A 19,089-nucleotide genomic window follows, 5' to 3' on the forward strand; every position below is an offset into this window, starting at 1 on the left:
TTTAAATGTGTCCTGGGAAAATTTCTCTTGTTATTTTTTCCCATTTTCTAGGTCACCTGTTCAGTTTATCTTGAGCTAACACTCTGCTTATGATAAAGACACTTTGTACGAGCTTAGGGAATATTGAGTAAATCTGATTTCTTGCTTGACTGGTTATTTGTAGAACAATACATGCATTAACAATCATACTGACATTAAGACCATGTTATTCGAGTCCATGTAGTACACAAAATTACGCATAATAACATCCAATTAATATCATCTCACTTGAAATAACTGTATACCCGATATTCCCATTCCTGCGTGGGCAATTATAGTAATAATTCCGGAGATATTATTAAATAATTCTTTGTACATGTGCACAGCAAAGGCATACCAGTGTTAAGCAATTGCAAATTAACAGTCACATGTCCCTTGAATGACTGTAAAATATTGATGATTTCCATTGCAGTTGGTAGATTTCTAACCTGGTCATTGATGTGTTAAAGGTTGGGCATTTGCTTCTCTGCAGAATAGACCATGTGGAAATATTCAGTATGTTGTGAAACACAGTTTGTATCAAAGCTACTGATTGGTTAGGTCGGTTGTTGAAAATGCCATCTGTGTAGATATCACTGATTGGTTGGTTTGATTCAGGAAAATGTAGTCTGTTTGATTACTTTACTTTCATCTGTTCATTATATATCTTTTGTATAAATCATAGGATGAGAAACATTTAGAATTAATAACATACATGTATGACTGGATGAGTCTGTAAATGAATTGAATATAATTGAGGGCTTCCAGGTCCCGTCAGTATACAAGCCAGAAATAGCTGAATGTTGAGGGATATACCTGATGAGTTGAATGAGTCCTGGTCAGTATACAAGCCATGGATAGCTGACTGTTGAGGGATATACCAGATGAGTTGAATGAGTCCTGGTCAGTATACAAGCCATGGATAGCTGACTGTTGAGAGATATACCTGATGAGTTGAATGAGTCCTGGTCAGTATACAAGCCATGGATAGCTGACTGTTAAGGGATATACCTGATGAGTTGAATGAGTACTGGTCAGTATACAAGCCATGGATAGCTGACTGTTGAGAGATATACCTGATGAGTTGAATGAGTCCTGGTCAGTATACAAGCCATGGATAGCTGACTGTTGAGGGATATACCTGATGAGTTGAATGAGTCCTGGTCAGTATACAAGCCATGGATAGCTGACTGTTGAGAGATATACCTGATGAGTTGAATGAGTCCTGGTCAGTATACAAGCCAGGAATAGCTGACCTTTTGAGGGATATACCTGATGAGTTGAATGAGTCCTGGGCAGTATACAAGCCATGGATAGCTGACTGTTGAGGGATATACCTGATGAGTTGAATGAGTCCTGGTCAGTATACAAGCCATGGATAGCTGACTGTTGAGGGATATACCTGATGAGTTGAATGAGTACTGGTCAGTATACAAGCCATGGATAGCTGACTGTTGAGGGATATACCTGATGAGTTGAATGAGTCCTGGTCAGTATACAAGCCATGGATAGCTGACTGTTGAGGGATATACCTGATGAGTTGAATGAGTCCTGGGCAGTATACAAGCCATGGATAGCTGACTGTTGAGGGATATACCTGATGAGTTGAATGAGTACTGGTCAGTATACAAGCCATGGATAGCTGACTGTTGAGGGATATACCTGATGAGTTGAATGAGTTCGGGTCAGTATACAAGCCATGGATAGCTGACTGTTGAGAGATATACCTGATGAGTTGAATGAGTACTGGTCAGTATACAAGCCATGGATAGCTGACTGTTGAGGGATATACCTGATGAGTTGAATGAGTCCTGGGCAGTATACAAGCCATGGATAGCTGACTGTTGAGGGATATACCTGATGAGTTGAATGAGTCCTGGGCAGTATACAAGCCATGGATAGCTGACTGTTGAGGGATATACCTGATGAGTTGAATGAGTCCTGGTCAGTATACAAGCCATGGATAGCTGACTGTTGAGGGATATACCTGATGAGTTGAATGAGTCCTGGTCAGTATACAAGCCATGGATAGGTGACTGTTGAGGGATATACCTGATGAGTTGAATGAGTCCTGGTCAGTATACAAGCCATGGATAGCTGACTGTTGAGGGATATACCTGATGAGTTGAATGAGTCCTGGTCAGTATACAAGCAATGGATAGCTGACTGTTGAGGGATATACCTGATGAGTTGAATGAGTCCTGGTCAGTATACAAGCCATGGATAGCTGACTGTTGAGGGATATACCAGATGAGTTGAATGAGTCCTGGTCAGTATACAAGCCATGGATAGCTGACTGTTGAGGGATATACCTGATGAATTGAATGAGTCCTGGTCAGTATACAAGCCATGGATAGCTGACTGTTGAGGGATATACCTGATGAGTTGAATGAGTCCTGGTGAGTATACAAGCCATGGATAGCTGACTGTTGAGGGATATACCTGATGAGTTGAATGAGTCCTGGTGAGTATACAAGCCATGGATAGCTGACTGTTGAGGGATATACCTGATGAGTTGAATGAGTCCTGGTCAGTATACAAGCCAGGAATAGCTGACTGTTGAGGGATATACCTGATGAGTTGAATGAGTCCTGGTCAGTATACAAGCCAGGAATAGCTGACTGTTGAGGGATATACCTGATGAGTTGAATGAGTCCTGGGCAGTATACAAGCCATGGATAGCTGACTGTTGAGGGATATACCTGATGAGTTGAATGAGTCCTGGTCAGTATACAAGCCAGGAATAGCTGACTGTTGAGGGATATACCTGATGAGTTGAATGAGTTCTGGTCAGTATACAAGCCATGGATAGCTGACTGTTGAGGGATATACCTGATGAGTTGAATGAGTTCTGGTCAGTATACAAGCCATGGATAGCTGACTGTTGAGGGATATACCTGATGAGTTGAAAGAGTTCTGGTCAGTATACAAGCCATGGATAGCTGACTGTTGAGGGATATACCTGATGAGTTGAATGAGTCCTGGTCAGTATACAAGCCATGGATAGCTGACTGTTGAAGGATATACCTGATGAGTTGAATTAGTCCTGGTCAGTAAAGATAAGTTGAAATGAAGTGTTAAAATGTCTCTTGTGAGTCATCCTAATGTGACAAGTGAGGGATATTGATTTTTACACAAAGTAGTCTAATTAAGGCAAAAATTGTTACATCGATTATTTGTGATGTCAGACAAGGTCGTGGTTTAGTTCTTCATTGATGTCGTAACGATCTAATATTGAATTCAGTAAACTAATGTAATTAGGTTTAGTCTTCTAATTATCCACTACCTGTACAATTACTCAGTCCTACTTTGATCTACGTTCCTCATTATCTTAGAATACAAATCATGATCTCATTCACACAATGTGTGGTAAATGTTACAATTTAGTGTTGTTATGTGGTGTGATTTCTGGAACTATGGGAATAGACTTCTTAGATGTTTACTTCATGGTCACAATGCCGTGACTGATTATTTTTGATTATTGAAGATCTGATTTCTCCTTCATTCAGGAAATTTAATAATGTAGGTTTTGTATAAAAAATAGTATAACAATATTTAAAATATTTTCATTTTAACTAACTTGTACTGTATTTGATCCAATAGAAGCACTTGTCCATGCATACTAATATAATAATATGCATTATAATACTGGATCTTATTATGACCATACTGGCATAGATACAACTCTGTTATTTACGTCCTTGAATGCACTATTAATTTCTTGAACAGTTCCTGTAACAGCGACATCATTGCAATTCGATGTGAAAATAGTTTCACTTGTATCTTACTGATTTCAACAGCCTGGGACCAACTTGTAGTTGTTTATTGTGATTATCGTAAGGTCTAGTGGGGTCCCATGACCATCTGGCCTATAACAAAATACATTGTAGATGTGACTAGCAATGAAATAGACAGTGCAAAATTGAAACTTAACAAAACTGAATTTATTTTCCAGTCACTTCTTATGCTTGCTTGTGTAAAGCTTTTTGACATTTAGTTTCAGACAGGTTCCACTGTACACTGACAATATGCATTACAGTGAATGAAACAATAATACCCAATTATTCTGTAAGTTCAGACGGTGAGACTGTAATCCCAGCACGTGGCCTGTCCATCTGAGTACAGCATGGCAAGTAGATGGCAGTCGCATGTCCATGAATTGACCCAAATCATCCCATTCACTGGATTCATGAATGAGTGAATATTATTTATGACTACTGAGTTTAAACTAACGAGATTGTGATATAGAACAGCACAGGTGTATCCCCATGTTTCTGTTCACATTCTATATAATTAGAGTCCCCTTAAATTATCATTATTCTTCATGTCAATGTAACAGCACTCCAGAGATACAACCTTATGTGCTCTCCTTCACAAGTTATATCTAATATTTTATGTCCAATCCCCCATTGGCAAATCTATCCAGTTTAATATTTAATTTTTGTTGTTCGTTAATTTGTCATGCTTGTGATGCGAAGATATATTAAACCTATAGCCGTAATGACTGGCTGCCAGGCATTATTAAAATGGAATGCTTCCTGCTTCTGACAGTTCGCATATTAATGCACTGCGTCTTTCCTCCTCAGGCCGTTTTATGTTAAAAGCCAAGTTGACGGTCTATTAGCTCTTTATATTGAATTGGGGTCGCATAATGTATTTAGGATGGAAGGTGGTACATTGTGGGCTTTGTAGGAAATGTGTTCATTGCTATGACTTGTGGATAAATTAAAACTTGGAAATTCGGGTTATGATGTTTGATGTGCCACAGTGCATTATGGGTATTATACCTAGGGATATGGTTTATCAAAGTGATTTATGAGTAAAATACATAACATTAAAATTATTCATAAATATACAAGAAAGAATTAAATATGTGTAAAAGTAAACATTAAAATATATTAAAGTTTTTAGTTTTGAACACTGCATCGATTAGCGGTGAATTGGTGTAATTGAAGCTAATAAGTATGTAAATTGAGTCGTACAATAGATTAAAGTTTGGAATTCGAACTGCCCGGTCTAAACCCCTCCAGGCAATGTGAATGACCAATAACAACTTGAGATGATCATTAAAATTAATTAAAACATAGAAAGAAATGAAACAAGTGTGTGTCTACGAGTATTTAATATGATACAGAGCGGAATATATTAGAACTGATGCAAGCAGGAAATGAAGGCAGATTTGAAGTCTTTTGATCTTGTCACTATCAAGCAGTTAACAAATGAGATTGGTGAGTGAACAGGAAGGCTACCGCTGAAACGTGAATAGAGCTAGGAAGAGTGTGCTGCCATTGTAATTGTAAGTACGCCAATGAATCGGCCAATGGAATGTTTTCAGAGCAAGCGGTGTAATAAAAGAGAAATAAAAAATAGCTAGAATATGCAGCAGCATTAAGTGGAGTGCATTAGTGTCATTGAAAGGGAGAAAAGAAACAATGGATAAACCGTGTGATGATTGTCAGTGGGTCTCTGTGAACCGTATGGTTGGATGCTTGAAAGCCAGTCAACCTTATGTGTGTAATATATTTTATAATTCAGTACGGGCCACCCTACCTAGGTTAACAGATCTTAGTATCTGTGTAGTAGTAGACACACTGCTCTGTGGCCATCATGTGTAGCGGGGCACTCTGTTCTTGTCTGCCTGTCACAGTCATATGGCCTATTCTTCTGTCTCTCCATGACACTGCTACAAATTATATATATTCACCGCAGTACACATGATGAAATTAATTTGCAGTTTTTCATGTTGATTTCTCTACAAACTTTATTATTTGTTTGTATATAATTTTGTTTATTTTGATGACATAATTATACTTTTAACGTAACCATGGTTTTCATCAGATTTGGCTCGCTGTGTTTACAACGCACTAAATAAGCTAATCCCCTGGTAGATCCTCGGTAATGTTCTAAACCATGCGGCTGTATTTGTTGTCGGCAGTGCTTGATTTGAAAGCTGAATCTGCGATACCTTTCAGTATGGTTGAATATTAATCTGCCGATTTAACATCAAACGTTAATCTGTGGTAAATGGAATCCTGCTTTGTTTGTCTTCCCAGCCTGACTTCCTTCATGTATTCCTGTTTTCCAGTCACAATTCCCGCTGTCTAATCTCGTGGTGTCCACTATTTGCTGAAAATCATGCTGTGGAATTTAATAGTTGAATATTTATATGGAACATTTTTTTCAATTCAATAAAAAATAAAGTCAGATTGTGTATGTTTTTAAATTTGTGTGTCAGGTAATCACCATGGTTGATCATATTTTTTTTTTCATTTAAAATGTCAAATTTCCAAGTCTTTCTATAAAGCAGAAGATCGTGGCAGTAATAACGTCTGAGCTGAAATCAATTTTTTTTGCTATTCACCTAGTGGGGCATAGTCTTGTTTTAGCCAATTTTTAATGGCCTCGGGTATTCTGACTTTCATGGATATTGATCCAACGATCAGTATGTAACTTTAACAAATGGAGAACGCGTTTTTTATTGAAAAATTTCTTGCTGCTGAAAAATGATGCACAGAAAATATAAAAAAAATGTACGTTTAAGAAAAAAGTTTTTTGTTGTTGCAACATTCCAAAAATTAAGTATCAATATTAGTGTGTTTGTTTTAATTCTTGCTTACCAGTAACTTAATATTTAAATAGATATTTAGTGTAACATATTTTTGAATATCACATTTTTAAAATTAGCAAATTTTATTATATTTTCACTAATACTGATGCTGAATCAAAATGATACATTTTGAATATCCAATAATTAAAAATAAATAAGTCATAGAGGTGAGTTTTAACTTAAAAAAAAAAAATGATGGAAATCATGAACATCCATGATCATATTGATTTTATGAATTTTCAATTATACTACAACCTTACAGCTAATAGTATACACTCTGGTGGATAGATTTTTGGAATCTACGAAAATACTACAAACATGAATTTGATTAAAAACTCGTGATTTTAACTGTACCAAGTTAAGTGATGTGGATCTTTAAAAAATGTCAATTTCAAATTTTTTAAAAAACAAATTATCTTAATGAAGCCGCTTTTTGATTACAATCATGCATTTTTTTCCCCTACAAAACATCTGAATTCTGGCAATGCTTAGTAAAAATGCAGCTGCTCAATTATAACCACTAATGTATCGGTAAAAGTTCAAAATTAATAACTTTATCAATAGCAATTATCTACTATCTAATAGACTTAAGTTTTTCTGCTGACTGCTTCTAATATAACCATGGCGACGGTTTTCAAGTATTTGATGGTATAACGTTATTTATCTTTTCTAACTTGTGTTTAACTTTTGACATGTTAATGAATTTCTGTTCTTAATGTAACTGTATATTAATATGTATTGATGTTATGAGCGTTGCAATTGAGACGATGTTACCGATGTTACGTTACAAGTTCCAAAGTGTGTTCAGCTGTTTTAAGCTGTCGCAGACTGACCTGATTTTAATTTAAAAACAAAACCATTACGCTTACTTATACTGGTATCAGTACCGTGTTGTTTTCGCACAAATACCAAAAATACCATCCGGTTTGAGTCTGTTGTTCGTATGTTAGATTTGTGTGTAGCAGGTATAGGGGTGCCCTTTTCCTATCCGCATGGTTTTTACATCCGTTTTCACACAATGCTGTTGTACAAGTATGTGATAAAATAGGATTTTGATTCTTTTATGCCGTCCGCTGTTACATTATGAATTTTGTAAATATATGTCAGCTCTGATTCTAATACTGTTTGTAAAATAGATTTTTATTGAGGCTTTGTAGCCAACCTGCTTGTGAGTAAATATTTTATTCACTGAATTTTAAACTGTCTGAATGTAGTCTATATCTTTGTTGCCATGGCAGTCTATATAGTTGACTAATATTACTTATTATTTTTCAACAGGAAATTAGATAAAAAATAGTGATAAAACTAACTTATATGCGAACAAGTTAGAGATATATGGAAGTCTGAAAATAGAATAATATCATTATGATGGTATTTGTGATAAACTTAGTGAAATAGATGTACTAAAATAAAAATTATTTTTACAATTGAGTTACATAAATTTTTTATATTTTAATTCTGTATTTATGAAAAAAATACATTGATTATGTAGATTAAAAAAATTTGCACAATTATGAAATCAGAAACTGGCGTATAATGAGTAATTAATGTGATCTGAATTCTTCGCTAGACAACAACAGCTGCAATTGTCAGCACAGGAAGCTGTCAGAAATATCGCTCAGGCAAATTACTAGGTCAGAGTTCAAAGGTCATGTGTGAGTAAAATAATGGCTTCCATATTGTTACCTGTTTAGTTTTCAGTTATTATTTTATATATTTAATAACTCCAGACTAGCTCAATTTGTTCTGATTTTTTTTTTTTAAATTTTTTTTTCTGTTGAATCACTAAATTTAGAGTGAAGAAGAGTTATTTATGTTTTCAAATGGATTCACATTAAACAGTTAAATGTGGAGACCATGTTGGCAGCCATCTGGTCAGCACAAAGTGAATCGCTGAGATACATTGTTGAAAATAAATTTAAACACCTCATTTTTTCCCCTATATATAACAGTCCATCTACCATCCGGGGGATTTTATTTTTATAGAAAAACTGAAATATGGAAAATTATTAAGTAAATATGATATGATATCTATAACAAAATACAGATGGTATGTTAGCCATCCATATTGGTGTCTCTATGGTAACAAAGAGGAAGAGATCAATGCGGTACACAAGTTTTTCTGGAAGGGAAACTAGTGCAGTGTATTTTAATTTTATTCCCAGAATTGGTTTTGTATAACAATATTTTCCCCATTGTGAAAGTAAAAAAAAAGTAGTATAGTGTTGATTTTAGTCGCACCATAAATTTTGAAAAAAAAAATACTAACATACTTTTGCTGCATTTTTAATAGAAGCTTTCTGATTGGATGATTAGTCACAGCATATATTTTCAGAGCCAATTAAAAAAAATATAACATCCTTGTGTGAGATCAGCAGCTGAATGCAGTGCAATTTTTGCAGCAGATGTGTCTAATGTCCTGCTGCAATATGTGCCCTGGCCGAGAAATTATCCTAGGTCAGGTGTCGGAAATTGGCAGGCTGACACTGTATTTAGTGTATTTAACTTCTACATATGTACTTTATAAAGAAACAGATGCCTCAGTCCACACAACTCTTCCTTGCACCTGTTTAGGAAAACTTTCCTCTGCACGAGCATCTGTGCCGCACTGAGCACCCAGGTGCAGGCTGTCACATGACCAGATTTCTTCACTTGTAAGTGAGGCAAAGTCTTGATGGCGGTGTATGTTGTGGTGTTGCGAAGTGGGATTTTATCGCCATGAGACTTGGTGCACCTGTTGTCTACTTGTTCTCTTTGTTGATAATGTATTCCTTGTTTATTTTAGCCACCCTGATTAGATACAACATATTTTAAACTATAAAAAAAAAGACTAGGTTGTTTTCTCCATTCAATGTACCAATTCAGTATCGGTAATTTGTTTTCAAATTCTACAAATTATTTATGTTCACATATGTGTGAGAGAAAAAGGAATCTAAATATTCAATAAATAGTATTCTATTTTTTTGAAATTTATTATGCTTTAAACCTATATAATAAAAACACTATTTAATTCAGCACACAGTTCAAATACTATTTTTTGTTTGATATGATCCTGATTAAAATAATATGACTGAAATTAAAAACAATTTATATTTTTGGAAATTATTTAAGCCAAACATTTATTTTTATAATACAAAAGAAGATTAGTATGCAAGTTTGAAGGACAGCTAGCCAATATGGTTTAATACAATTCCATGTTGGTGTGTTTGGCTTTTAATTTGAGGCCATATTGTATGACATGACAATACCCCATATTTGAGTTATATTGCTTTTATTTAATACATAGTTTCTCTAATAATAGTTTTTGCTCTATGGCTCTCAATGGTCACACCAGATGTAAAAATGTCAGTGTTGATATTTTGACTGATCTCATTTCTTACCTGCGTATAAAGTATTTTAATGTCTGATACTACGAGAGATTATATAGCAGTGTTCGATACGATTGAATCTATGATACCAAACTTTAAAAAAATATATATAGAAATTTGCCTCCCACATTTTGCTGTCTTTCCACCAATCATACGTAGCGTTACAAACATCCATCTGTCTTTCCACCAATCATACACAGCGTTACAAACATCCATCAAATTATTTCAGAACATTACAAAAGTTGCCATCTAGAAGTAAGACTGTGAAAAAAAGAAAGAATCATTCTAAAATGGAAATACTGGTTCAATAAAAAAAAATTCATCAGATGTCAAAATAATTGTGTTTTATGCATTAAGTCTGATTTATGCCTGAAAGTCAGATGATAAATCAAACTACAATTATTGCACATACCTTTCAAGCACTCTCTAGTAAAATATTATAAAAATGTCAATCTACTCCACTTTTTTGAAATAAAAAATAAAAAATGAATGATCATTTTTTATGAAATATTTGTTCAGCAGTGCTTCGACAATAATTGTACAATGACAAAGTAGTCCTAAATGGGGTTTTCGTACCATTTCTAGTCTGCTTGGCCGTTTTTCTCATCTATGTCAATTATTCAAATTTGAAATGTGAAATTTCTTTCTTGAATGAAAGTTGACTCCGTTTTAGTGGTTCTATTGGTTTTTTTCCCCACTTTTGACGAGAGCTTGTGGTAGAGCAAAATTAAATCATTCTGAATCCTGTGACTAAGAACACTTTCTGGTCATTTCTGGCGGCAACATTATATCAAGGGATATTATTTACTGCCATTTTGCTATTTCTCACTTCTCCACAATGGACATTGACAAATTTCTGAATTGAGAAATATTTTGAGTAAATTTGGAGCATGAAGAGTATCGTAACTTCATCACTACCAGTAATCTAAGAAGAATAACGTTTTGTTCAGAATCAAGTTTGTTATAAATACACTTTTAATCAGACTTTTTAAGTTTTTTGCTTCTGAAAGAGTAACACTATATTCACTTTTTGTAAACTCAACTTTGCAGGTGTGACTTACCATTTAACTCTATGAACACCATTGTCAACTTTTGCCACCATCTACAAATAATTTTCTATAGTCTGCTCTTCCTCATATGAAATGTACATAAAAATTTACGAACCTTTTGATCAAAAACTAAAAAGAATATCTGAACTTGTTAGTATGGTCAAAAATAATGTGAATTTTAGTGAAAATTTTACAAATTGTGAAAATATTTACACTAAATTTTGGGCTGAAAAAATATGTGTCACTCAAAGGGTATATATACCAAGAATGTAGAATATGACTGCGTGGGCGTCTCTGCTGAAAATGATCTATTTTAGGTAAATTTTTTGGGCGAAACGCTCTCATGGTATTTATTTGTTGTGGAAAATTATCGGCTAAAAGTGCTATTCAGAAAAAGTGTCTGAAATAACTAACATTTTTGAATTCAAAATGGCTGCTCGGAAAGAACTGCAATATACCCGGTATTGCCACGACATGCTATCCATCAAAGTATTGTACAAAAAAAAGTTACTGTTGCTATGATCGAACCAATTACAACTTTTCGAAAAGCAACAACAAATTGACAGGTCACATGGTGTAACTTACGATTTGGCGAAAAAGGAATGAGTTCTTTCGTCGTTTTTGATCACGACAAATTTTACTCTTGATTGACTCGTCTTGAATAATTTTCAGAATTTAATTGGCAAGTCATTCTCTCCAGATAGCAGGTGCTTTTTTAATCTCTTTTCAATCTTTTGAAGTTTGCGAATAAATGCAGAAAATGCCTATATCTGCACTAATTGAAAAACAGGGGAAAAAACATCCCAAAATAAATATGTGTGAAAATAATATGACAAAAATGTTTTTTTTTCTCCCACGACTTCCCAATCAATCATAATAATGAATTGTGAAAAATATTTTCCTTTAACCTCCCATAAATCTGGATCCAATGTTTATAATATTTTTATTGGAAAGGAAAAAAATAGAAAGAACCATTACTTCCTCATAATAAATTTAGTTTTTTAATATTTTTTTTAATTACAGAAGGACATTAAATATTACTAAACTTAAATATCATCCCCGAATACTATAATAAAGGGGAAAGGAAAAAAATAAAAATGAAACAACAACATATATATTAAAATAAAAAGAAAGCAGAAAAAATTGCTTTAAAAAACAACTTAAAACAGCACTAGAGATTTATTGGTACATCTACCAGATGGTCAGATGTGTCAGTGGAACAGTATTATTCAACAGGTTTGGGGGTGACCCTTCCCCTCTTTCTGATTGCAATATTATCATACAAAATTAGCAATTAACAACTAATAGTAAACCTGTGAAACATTCTCATTTCTCTGTGAGTAGGCGGACCCTAACACTTGTCATTAACTAAGGATTTATAGCATTTTCATTATACAACATTTTGGGAGATTGAGAATAAATCCACTTTTTAAATTAAGTTTGGGACTATTAATTAGATTAGGGATGTCAATTTATGATTGCGACAGGAGTAGTTTCCATGTCGTACCTCAATCAGCAACATTGTCTGTTGTCTAAAAGTCTACATCATTTTCTAATCAGCATTGTTGGTGTTAAATTTTATTGTACCGTTTAGTTTGAAAGACGAGTAAAAAGTTAAACGTTGCTGTTTTTATCACGATCTCTGCTTCTATCGGCCGTACAATCTATTCATGCACTACATGTGAAATTATTGAATTTTTAAACAATATGTATGACCTGTAAAATACTTGTCATAGAATGTCAGAATTTGTTCAAACAGAAAATAATTTACTTAGTGAGGTATATTGTAGAAATGCATTGCTTTATGTTTTCTTTGTTCTTATGTCACCACCATCCTATGTCCCGCACATAATGAGTGACAAGTTGTATTCAAATGTAAATGTTATACAGAACTATCTGAGCGCAATGTTTTCTATTATATCCTCTCAATTGAGGTATTTGAAAAGGTCTAACAGTGAGTATGTTGAACAGCGCCCTCTGGAGGTGAAGAATGCCTGGTTTTCCGAGGATAGGGCCTTGTCTTTTTAAACATTGTACAACAAGAAAATAGGAAGGTTCAATCATTTCCCACATTCAGTATGAAAAAATATATTTTTAGGGTTTCAGTTTCAATGTTCAACCAAAGTAGACTTTCTTCCTGGCCTCGGTGTTACGCAAAAGCCTTTAGTTAATAAGACAAGACAACAATGGTACTGTTTTGTGGTAGATGTACAAGATAGTTTAAAACTTATGTTTGAGTATTTATGATTTACTGTGTGTAAGTGTCTGTGTGGATGGATGGATGGATGGGTGGGTGGGTGGGTTTGTGGATGGATGGATGGATGGATGGGTGGATGGATGGATTTTAACAAATCTACACTACTGTTTTAACAGGAGTCTGAAATGACTAATGCTGCCTAGACCATTGTCCAGTCCATATCACATGGTCATGTACAGTTTTTGCCTAGTTCACATCACATAGTCATCTAGTTTTTGCCCAGTCCATATCATATTGTCATGTGAAATTGCTGCCCAGTCTATGATTCTTATATTTTTTTTTTTTTTTTTTCATTTATTGCAGGTAAACCCATAGACAGTAGTAAACCTTACCAGATGCCTTATACCATGCCCAATAGGGAAATGCCGCCAAGTCAGGTGAGTGTCGAGCTACTTAAATTGTAGACAGCAAAAAGAATACTATGTCCTGCATATGCATCTATGAGTACTGACTCTTATTTTGTCCTCCGAGACCATGTCTCATTTAACTTTTGAGTGCCACATTTTCCCCCTTTCAAAGTTTGATGCAATATTTTGCCATTTTTATGTATTTTTCAAATTTTTGGATAATTTTGAAGCAAATGGACATATGTTTCTATTGTGATTAAATTGCCATTGTGAATTGTGTCAAAAGGTGACTTTGACAGAGGAGGATTGAGGAAAGAGTGCACTATAATTATGTTTATGTCATGATGATTTAAAAACAACAATTAATATCTGGTTCTCAGTTTGTGTGTGTTAAAGTCCCATGATGCATCACAATTCTACTTCCTGTTTTGAAAAGATTGATGACATCATTCGTATCTATGTCATCACTTTCCTTTTCTATTATTAATCCTCTATTGTTCACATATAAGAGGGCAAACCACTGAAGTGACAAGGTCAACTATGTTAGTTACTTATTATATTACTAACTTTTTAACTAAATTTGTCCTTAAAACTAGTTTGGTGTGCATTAAAAATTTCAAATGAGAATCTAAAAATAGTATTTTTTAAATTTCCTTTCATGAAAAATCATGAAAAAATAGAAAAACAGCATTTTCTTCAACCTGTTTTTCCTGCCAACATTTTGGCATAAAGTATTGCGCATTTTAAAAATGTTTTTCTACAAATTCCTTGTTAATTTTGGAGCAAGTCCATGTAATTTATCACTGGATATAGATTTTGATCAAAATGTTGATAGAAAAGGAAAAAATATTATGCAGGTTCATTTTGTGAAACGTTATAAAACTTGACTTTGGCATTTTAAAATAAATATGAAAAAAGGATGATTCAGTTGTGTCTTGGTGAGTTTTCAAGATGCTGCAAATAAATCTCATTTTATTCAGCCTTCTGCCAGTTTTGTGGCTGACTTCAGCATTATATTTGTTTATAAAAATCAGTCAACACAGCACCTGTGTGAACAACATTGTATGTGGTAATGTTGAAGATTATGTGGGAATAGCAACAATAAATTGTTGATATGTGGAATTTTGCACTTCAGAATCTGCATATGATGTTAAAATTCAAATGCTATGTTAAATCGTGAAATTTTCACCATGACAATTTATGATGTGGTGGTTTAGGAGAGTACACACAAGTAGAAATAAAATTTAAAATACTAGACCCAAGTGGAATACACAACTTTAGGTACAGGGAGCAAAGTAAGCTCTGGCAAGTGAAGCTAGAAGCCTGGGGGAAATTCTAGGAGCAGCAGTCTCTTGAGCTTCCCTTATTTTGACCACCAACCTAGGGATGAAATTTTGTAGATATCACAGAGATTCTCGTGTTCTAAGTATCCCACTAAAATGTTTACTGCTACAAAATGTTTTGTTTTCCTCTTGCCTCGCGGGAATTGGTCTCTCAGTGTTGTTTATAGAGTGTCGGAACCTGTATATTTCCATGCTATCTTAATATAATTGTACACAGGACTTCAAAACTTCACTCTGATATTAAAATTGACTTTCATATAATAAATGCTATTCTAGTACTTGATTGCCGTACTCGTCGTTAGTTTAACACAAAGTGTCTCGGCAGTGCTCGTTATTATCACTTCCTAAACTACAGGGAATTAAGATAGTCACATAACCAATGTTAGAAGTTGCCTGAATTACTTCGTTTCCACCATACTGTCTCTTTCCAATTACCGATGTCAGCATGTGTGTTGGTAGCTGTCTCACAACTCCCTCTGGGTACAAATAATACAAGACGAAGTCCCAGAAGTCTTTTAGTTTCTGTCACTCGACCGTCAATTCCATTTTCTCTAAGTATTATATTCGACACTGATGTGTGGATATAGCGTTCTTTCACTCACCCTTTAATAATGACGCTAGTGCAATTCTAAAAAGTGAAACAACATAAAAAGATAATATTCTTGCACTTCAATGAACACATTTTATAAAAATTTCCATTTTCTTTGCTGATGAAAAAAGGGGAGTGATTTGGTCCCCATGACAACCAGATTGATAAGATCAAGCATCTAAATGAGCCCCATAAATTGAATTTCAGATTTTTTCCGATTTTTCACGAGCTTAATTCTTTCTCAATTTGTGAATAATTTTGGATGACAAAAGGGAGTAAATTAGTATATGATTTCACAAATTACAGTTTTTATCACATTGATGAAAAAGTAATCGTAAAGATGTTTTGATGAAATGAGGTCATGCAGGGAGGTTACGTAGGTGTCAATTAATGGTTCTGTTTAAGTGAAACCATTTTTGCACAATTGTAATAAGCAGAACAAAGAAGACACACAGACAGATGGTAAAAATTCTTTCTATTTAGCTGATCTGGAAGTAGAAATTTCTCTAATTTATTTTGAATTTTTTTCTGAGAATAGTTACCTTCAGCTATTTTAACTGGTGTAGTCTATTGTTGAAGGTTGGAATATCAAAAAACACTCTTTTCATTTTTTCCCGCCAAAATTTATTTACAGATAATTTTCTTTGAAGTCAGTTTAGATTTGCTTACAAGTGTACTATTGCCAACATTACTGATAGGGGATTTTGAATAAAATTTTGAAAAAATATTTCGCGAACAATAACGTTTATTTTGAGCGACGTCACTAAGCATCATAACGTGGGAATTAATTATTTATCACGATATTTGGCTCAGACAAATAAATGTGAGAACTGAAACAAAAATAGAATGTATTTATAGCTGTGATGTTGAAACAATTTCGCAAAGAGTTTATTTATTAACGATTCACAACAAATCACTGTAAAGTCATCGCTTACAGTAATATAATTAAAGTTGAAAATGTCTTTATCTTATTTCATGCGCTGTAGCAATTTTTTATTTTCAGTCTCACTATTATCTTTTTTTATTGACATTGAAGAAAAAATGTACTACAGAATTTTTTGGTACTATTTATTCTAGTACACACTTCAAAACAACACCACTATGTGAGTGATATATAGCAACATTTTTTTAGCATAGTTTAAATTTTGCAGTTATGAAATACAATGAAACTGCCCTTTTCATGCCTTAACGAGTCCCATTTGTGTCTTTCACAAAGTGTTTTACCGGTAATCCAACATGGCTGCCAAATATTACTACTGCCCTCTATAGGCTATAGAAACTGTCCACTGGATATACTACCAAATTTAAACATTAAATACTTAAATTTGTGTCATAACATTTATTTAATTCACTATTGTGTTTGTTGTAATTTGAAATACACTAAGTGATACCGAACAACTTCTAAAGATTGTATTTCTAATACCAGGAATCTCTGGTTCTTTAGAAGACTAATCCTGCTTGTAAAACAGTGGACGTGTTTGAGAAACAATGTTCGAAGCAAGAAAGACATTTACGCTTACAAAGGATTGTGTTACTGCAATATTAATCGCATTTGCAATGTATGTTGGGGAAGTTTAGTTACCATGGTGACCCAGTAGGGCATGAGCTGTTTTCGGCTTCTAGCAACTACAAGTTAACTGGTTGAGAAAACGACTACTTGTTGCCTTCTATTAATAGCTGCAGCTCTCGTGCTGGTGCGTTGGTCAATTGAGGAAAGCTTTGGCTGTTGAGTTTTATTTTGAAGAGAAGTAACTAATGTTCGATCAGCATAAAAAAAAAAAAAAGATTTGTTTCTGGTCATGAAATGATGCATTTGAAATTTTTTTTTTATATAAATAATTTTTTTCCCTTCTGTTTTGCAATTGCAAAAAACTATAAAAATTGGTTGTTAGTGGTCCTTTTTAAGTACATATAGTTGTGCTCACTGACTAGGATCAACTTTTTTATGGCCTCAACAATTTGTTTTTAGTTGAAAAATTAATAAAAACTAGGGAGAATTTGAAGGAAAGTGAAAAGCATGCAACAAAAATGGATGAAAGTTTATATTAAACTAAACTAAATTTACTAGACTCAATCTCCTCTCGTATTGCCTATTTTATGACAATACATTTAGTGCTTTTACCGAAGTCTAGACAGTAAAATTGAAAACTGATTTGGATCATTGGATTTACTACCAAGTAAATCAAAGTAAAATAGGCAATGTAAAAATGCTGTAAACCATTTGAGTTATCATTTAAAAAATGGGGAATCCGATAATCTATTGGAGCATAGCAAATCTCAGCACACTAAAAAAAAGAAGTAACGGTACTCTTAACAAAGTTCCAATCTTCATATTACATATTTTTTTTATTCAGAATTTAAATTCATATTTGTCTTATACTGGAAACTAAAATGAGATCAGTAATCAGAAAGATTGAGAGAAAAAAAAATTGCTTGACAATAATTATTCAAAAAATTTCATTTGTTACGTTTTGTTGAGGTGATTCGAAGTCAGAAGTGTTCTCAGTGAACAAGTGGAAACCCATTTCCTGATATTATTGACACTACTTTATGTTTTATATTCATGAATACTTTATCTTAATTTATGTTTTTTTTGTCTTTAATGCTTACAAATTTAGTAGAATCACTGTATGATGAAACTCAGTCATGTACTGTCAAATACTTTATTTTAGCTGGAATTAATTTTTGCTGAAAAGACTTTTTAGATGTTTTGTATGCAATTTATTTTCACTGATTTTTGACGAGTTGAATGTAAAATACATGAAAACGGGTATATTCGCTGGATTTTATTTTCACGGAATTATTTCTTCAGCAAAAATTAATTCCAACCGAAAATAAAGTATTTTACAGTTGATAAAGTATTTAATTTTTTTCTGTATAAGCAACGATTCAAAATATGTGAATTATTAAACTCATAAATTATTGAAAATAAAATTAATTGAAAGTGTGATCCCCTAGGTATGTATTTATATATAGTCAGGATAGAGTAGTGGTTGCCCGGTCACATATCTTGTTGTAATGCATTTTTTTTTGTTTACAAAGAGCATAGTGCTTTTAAAAACAACGACATAGTAATAGGAGAATGGAAGATGGAGTGTGTTTCGTGATGTATGGCTGGAGTCATTTGTACCGATGTGGATTGGAGGAGAAAAGTATAATCCCGAAGTAACAGATGGTGGGGGGTTACGACAAAGGAGCCATATGGATTCAGCCATTAGTTTCTCATTACTCAGTTGAATATTATTATCTAAAGAGCTAGAGCCAATTATTGCTCTGCATTGCGTTTCATTTTTGGGGCAATTGTTAGCTTTTATTGTTATTCATAAAGCATTCTCGTCCGAGTACTTAGTTTTATTTAATGCATTTTGAGGTCAAAGGGCATTTAGCTTTTCAGACATCACGGGAAAAAGAATATTTGAATAATATTAAGAGAAAAAGTTTTTTTGGTGTATTGATAATTTTTTTTTTAATATTAGAAATTGTTTCAACGATTTTATAAATGCAGAGTTTA

The 19,089-nt window shown here is 33.7% G+C and overlaps 1 protein-coding gene across 11 annotated transcripts in view; it reads left to right on the forward strand.

Moving 5' to 3' along the window:
- LOC100313756 (transcription factor 12-like protein) overlaps positions 1-19,089 on the forward strand; it is a 151,370-nt gene that overhangs the window by 73,208 nt on the left and 59,073 nt on the right. For all 11 annotated transcript variants that reach the window (XM_085494755.1, XM_085494758.1, XM_085494762.1 and 8 more), the window contains 1 exon segment: positions 13,603-13,676. In XM_085494755.1, coding sequence (XP_085350881.1) covers positions 13,603-13,676 — 74 coding nt within the window.

This window comes from Saccoglossus kowalevskii, chromosome 21 (assembly GCF_978046115.1).
Source record: "Saccoglossus kowalevskii chromosome 21, keSacKowa6.1, whole genome shotgun sequence".
Lineage (NCBI taxonomy): Eukaryota > Metazoa > Hemichordata > Enteropneusta > Harrimaniidae > Saccoglossus > Saccoglossus kowalevskii.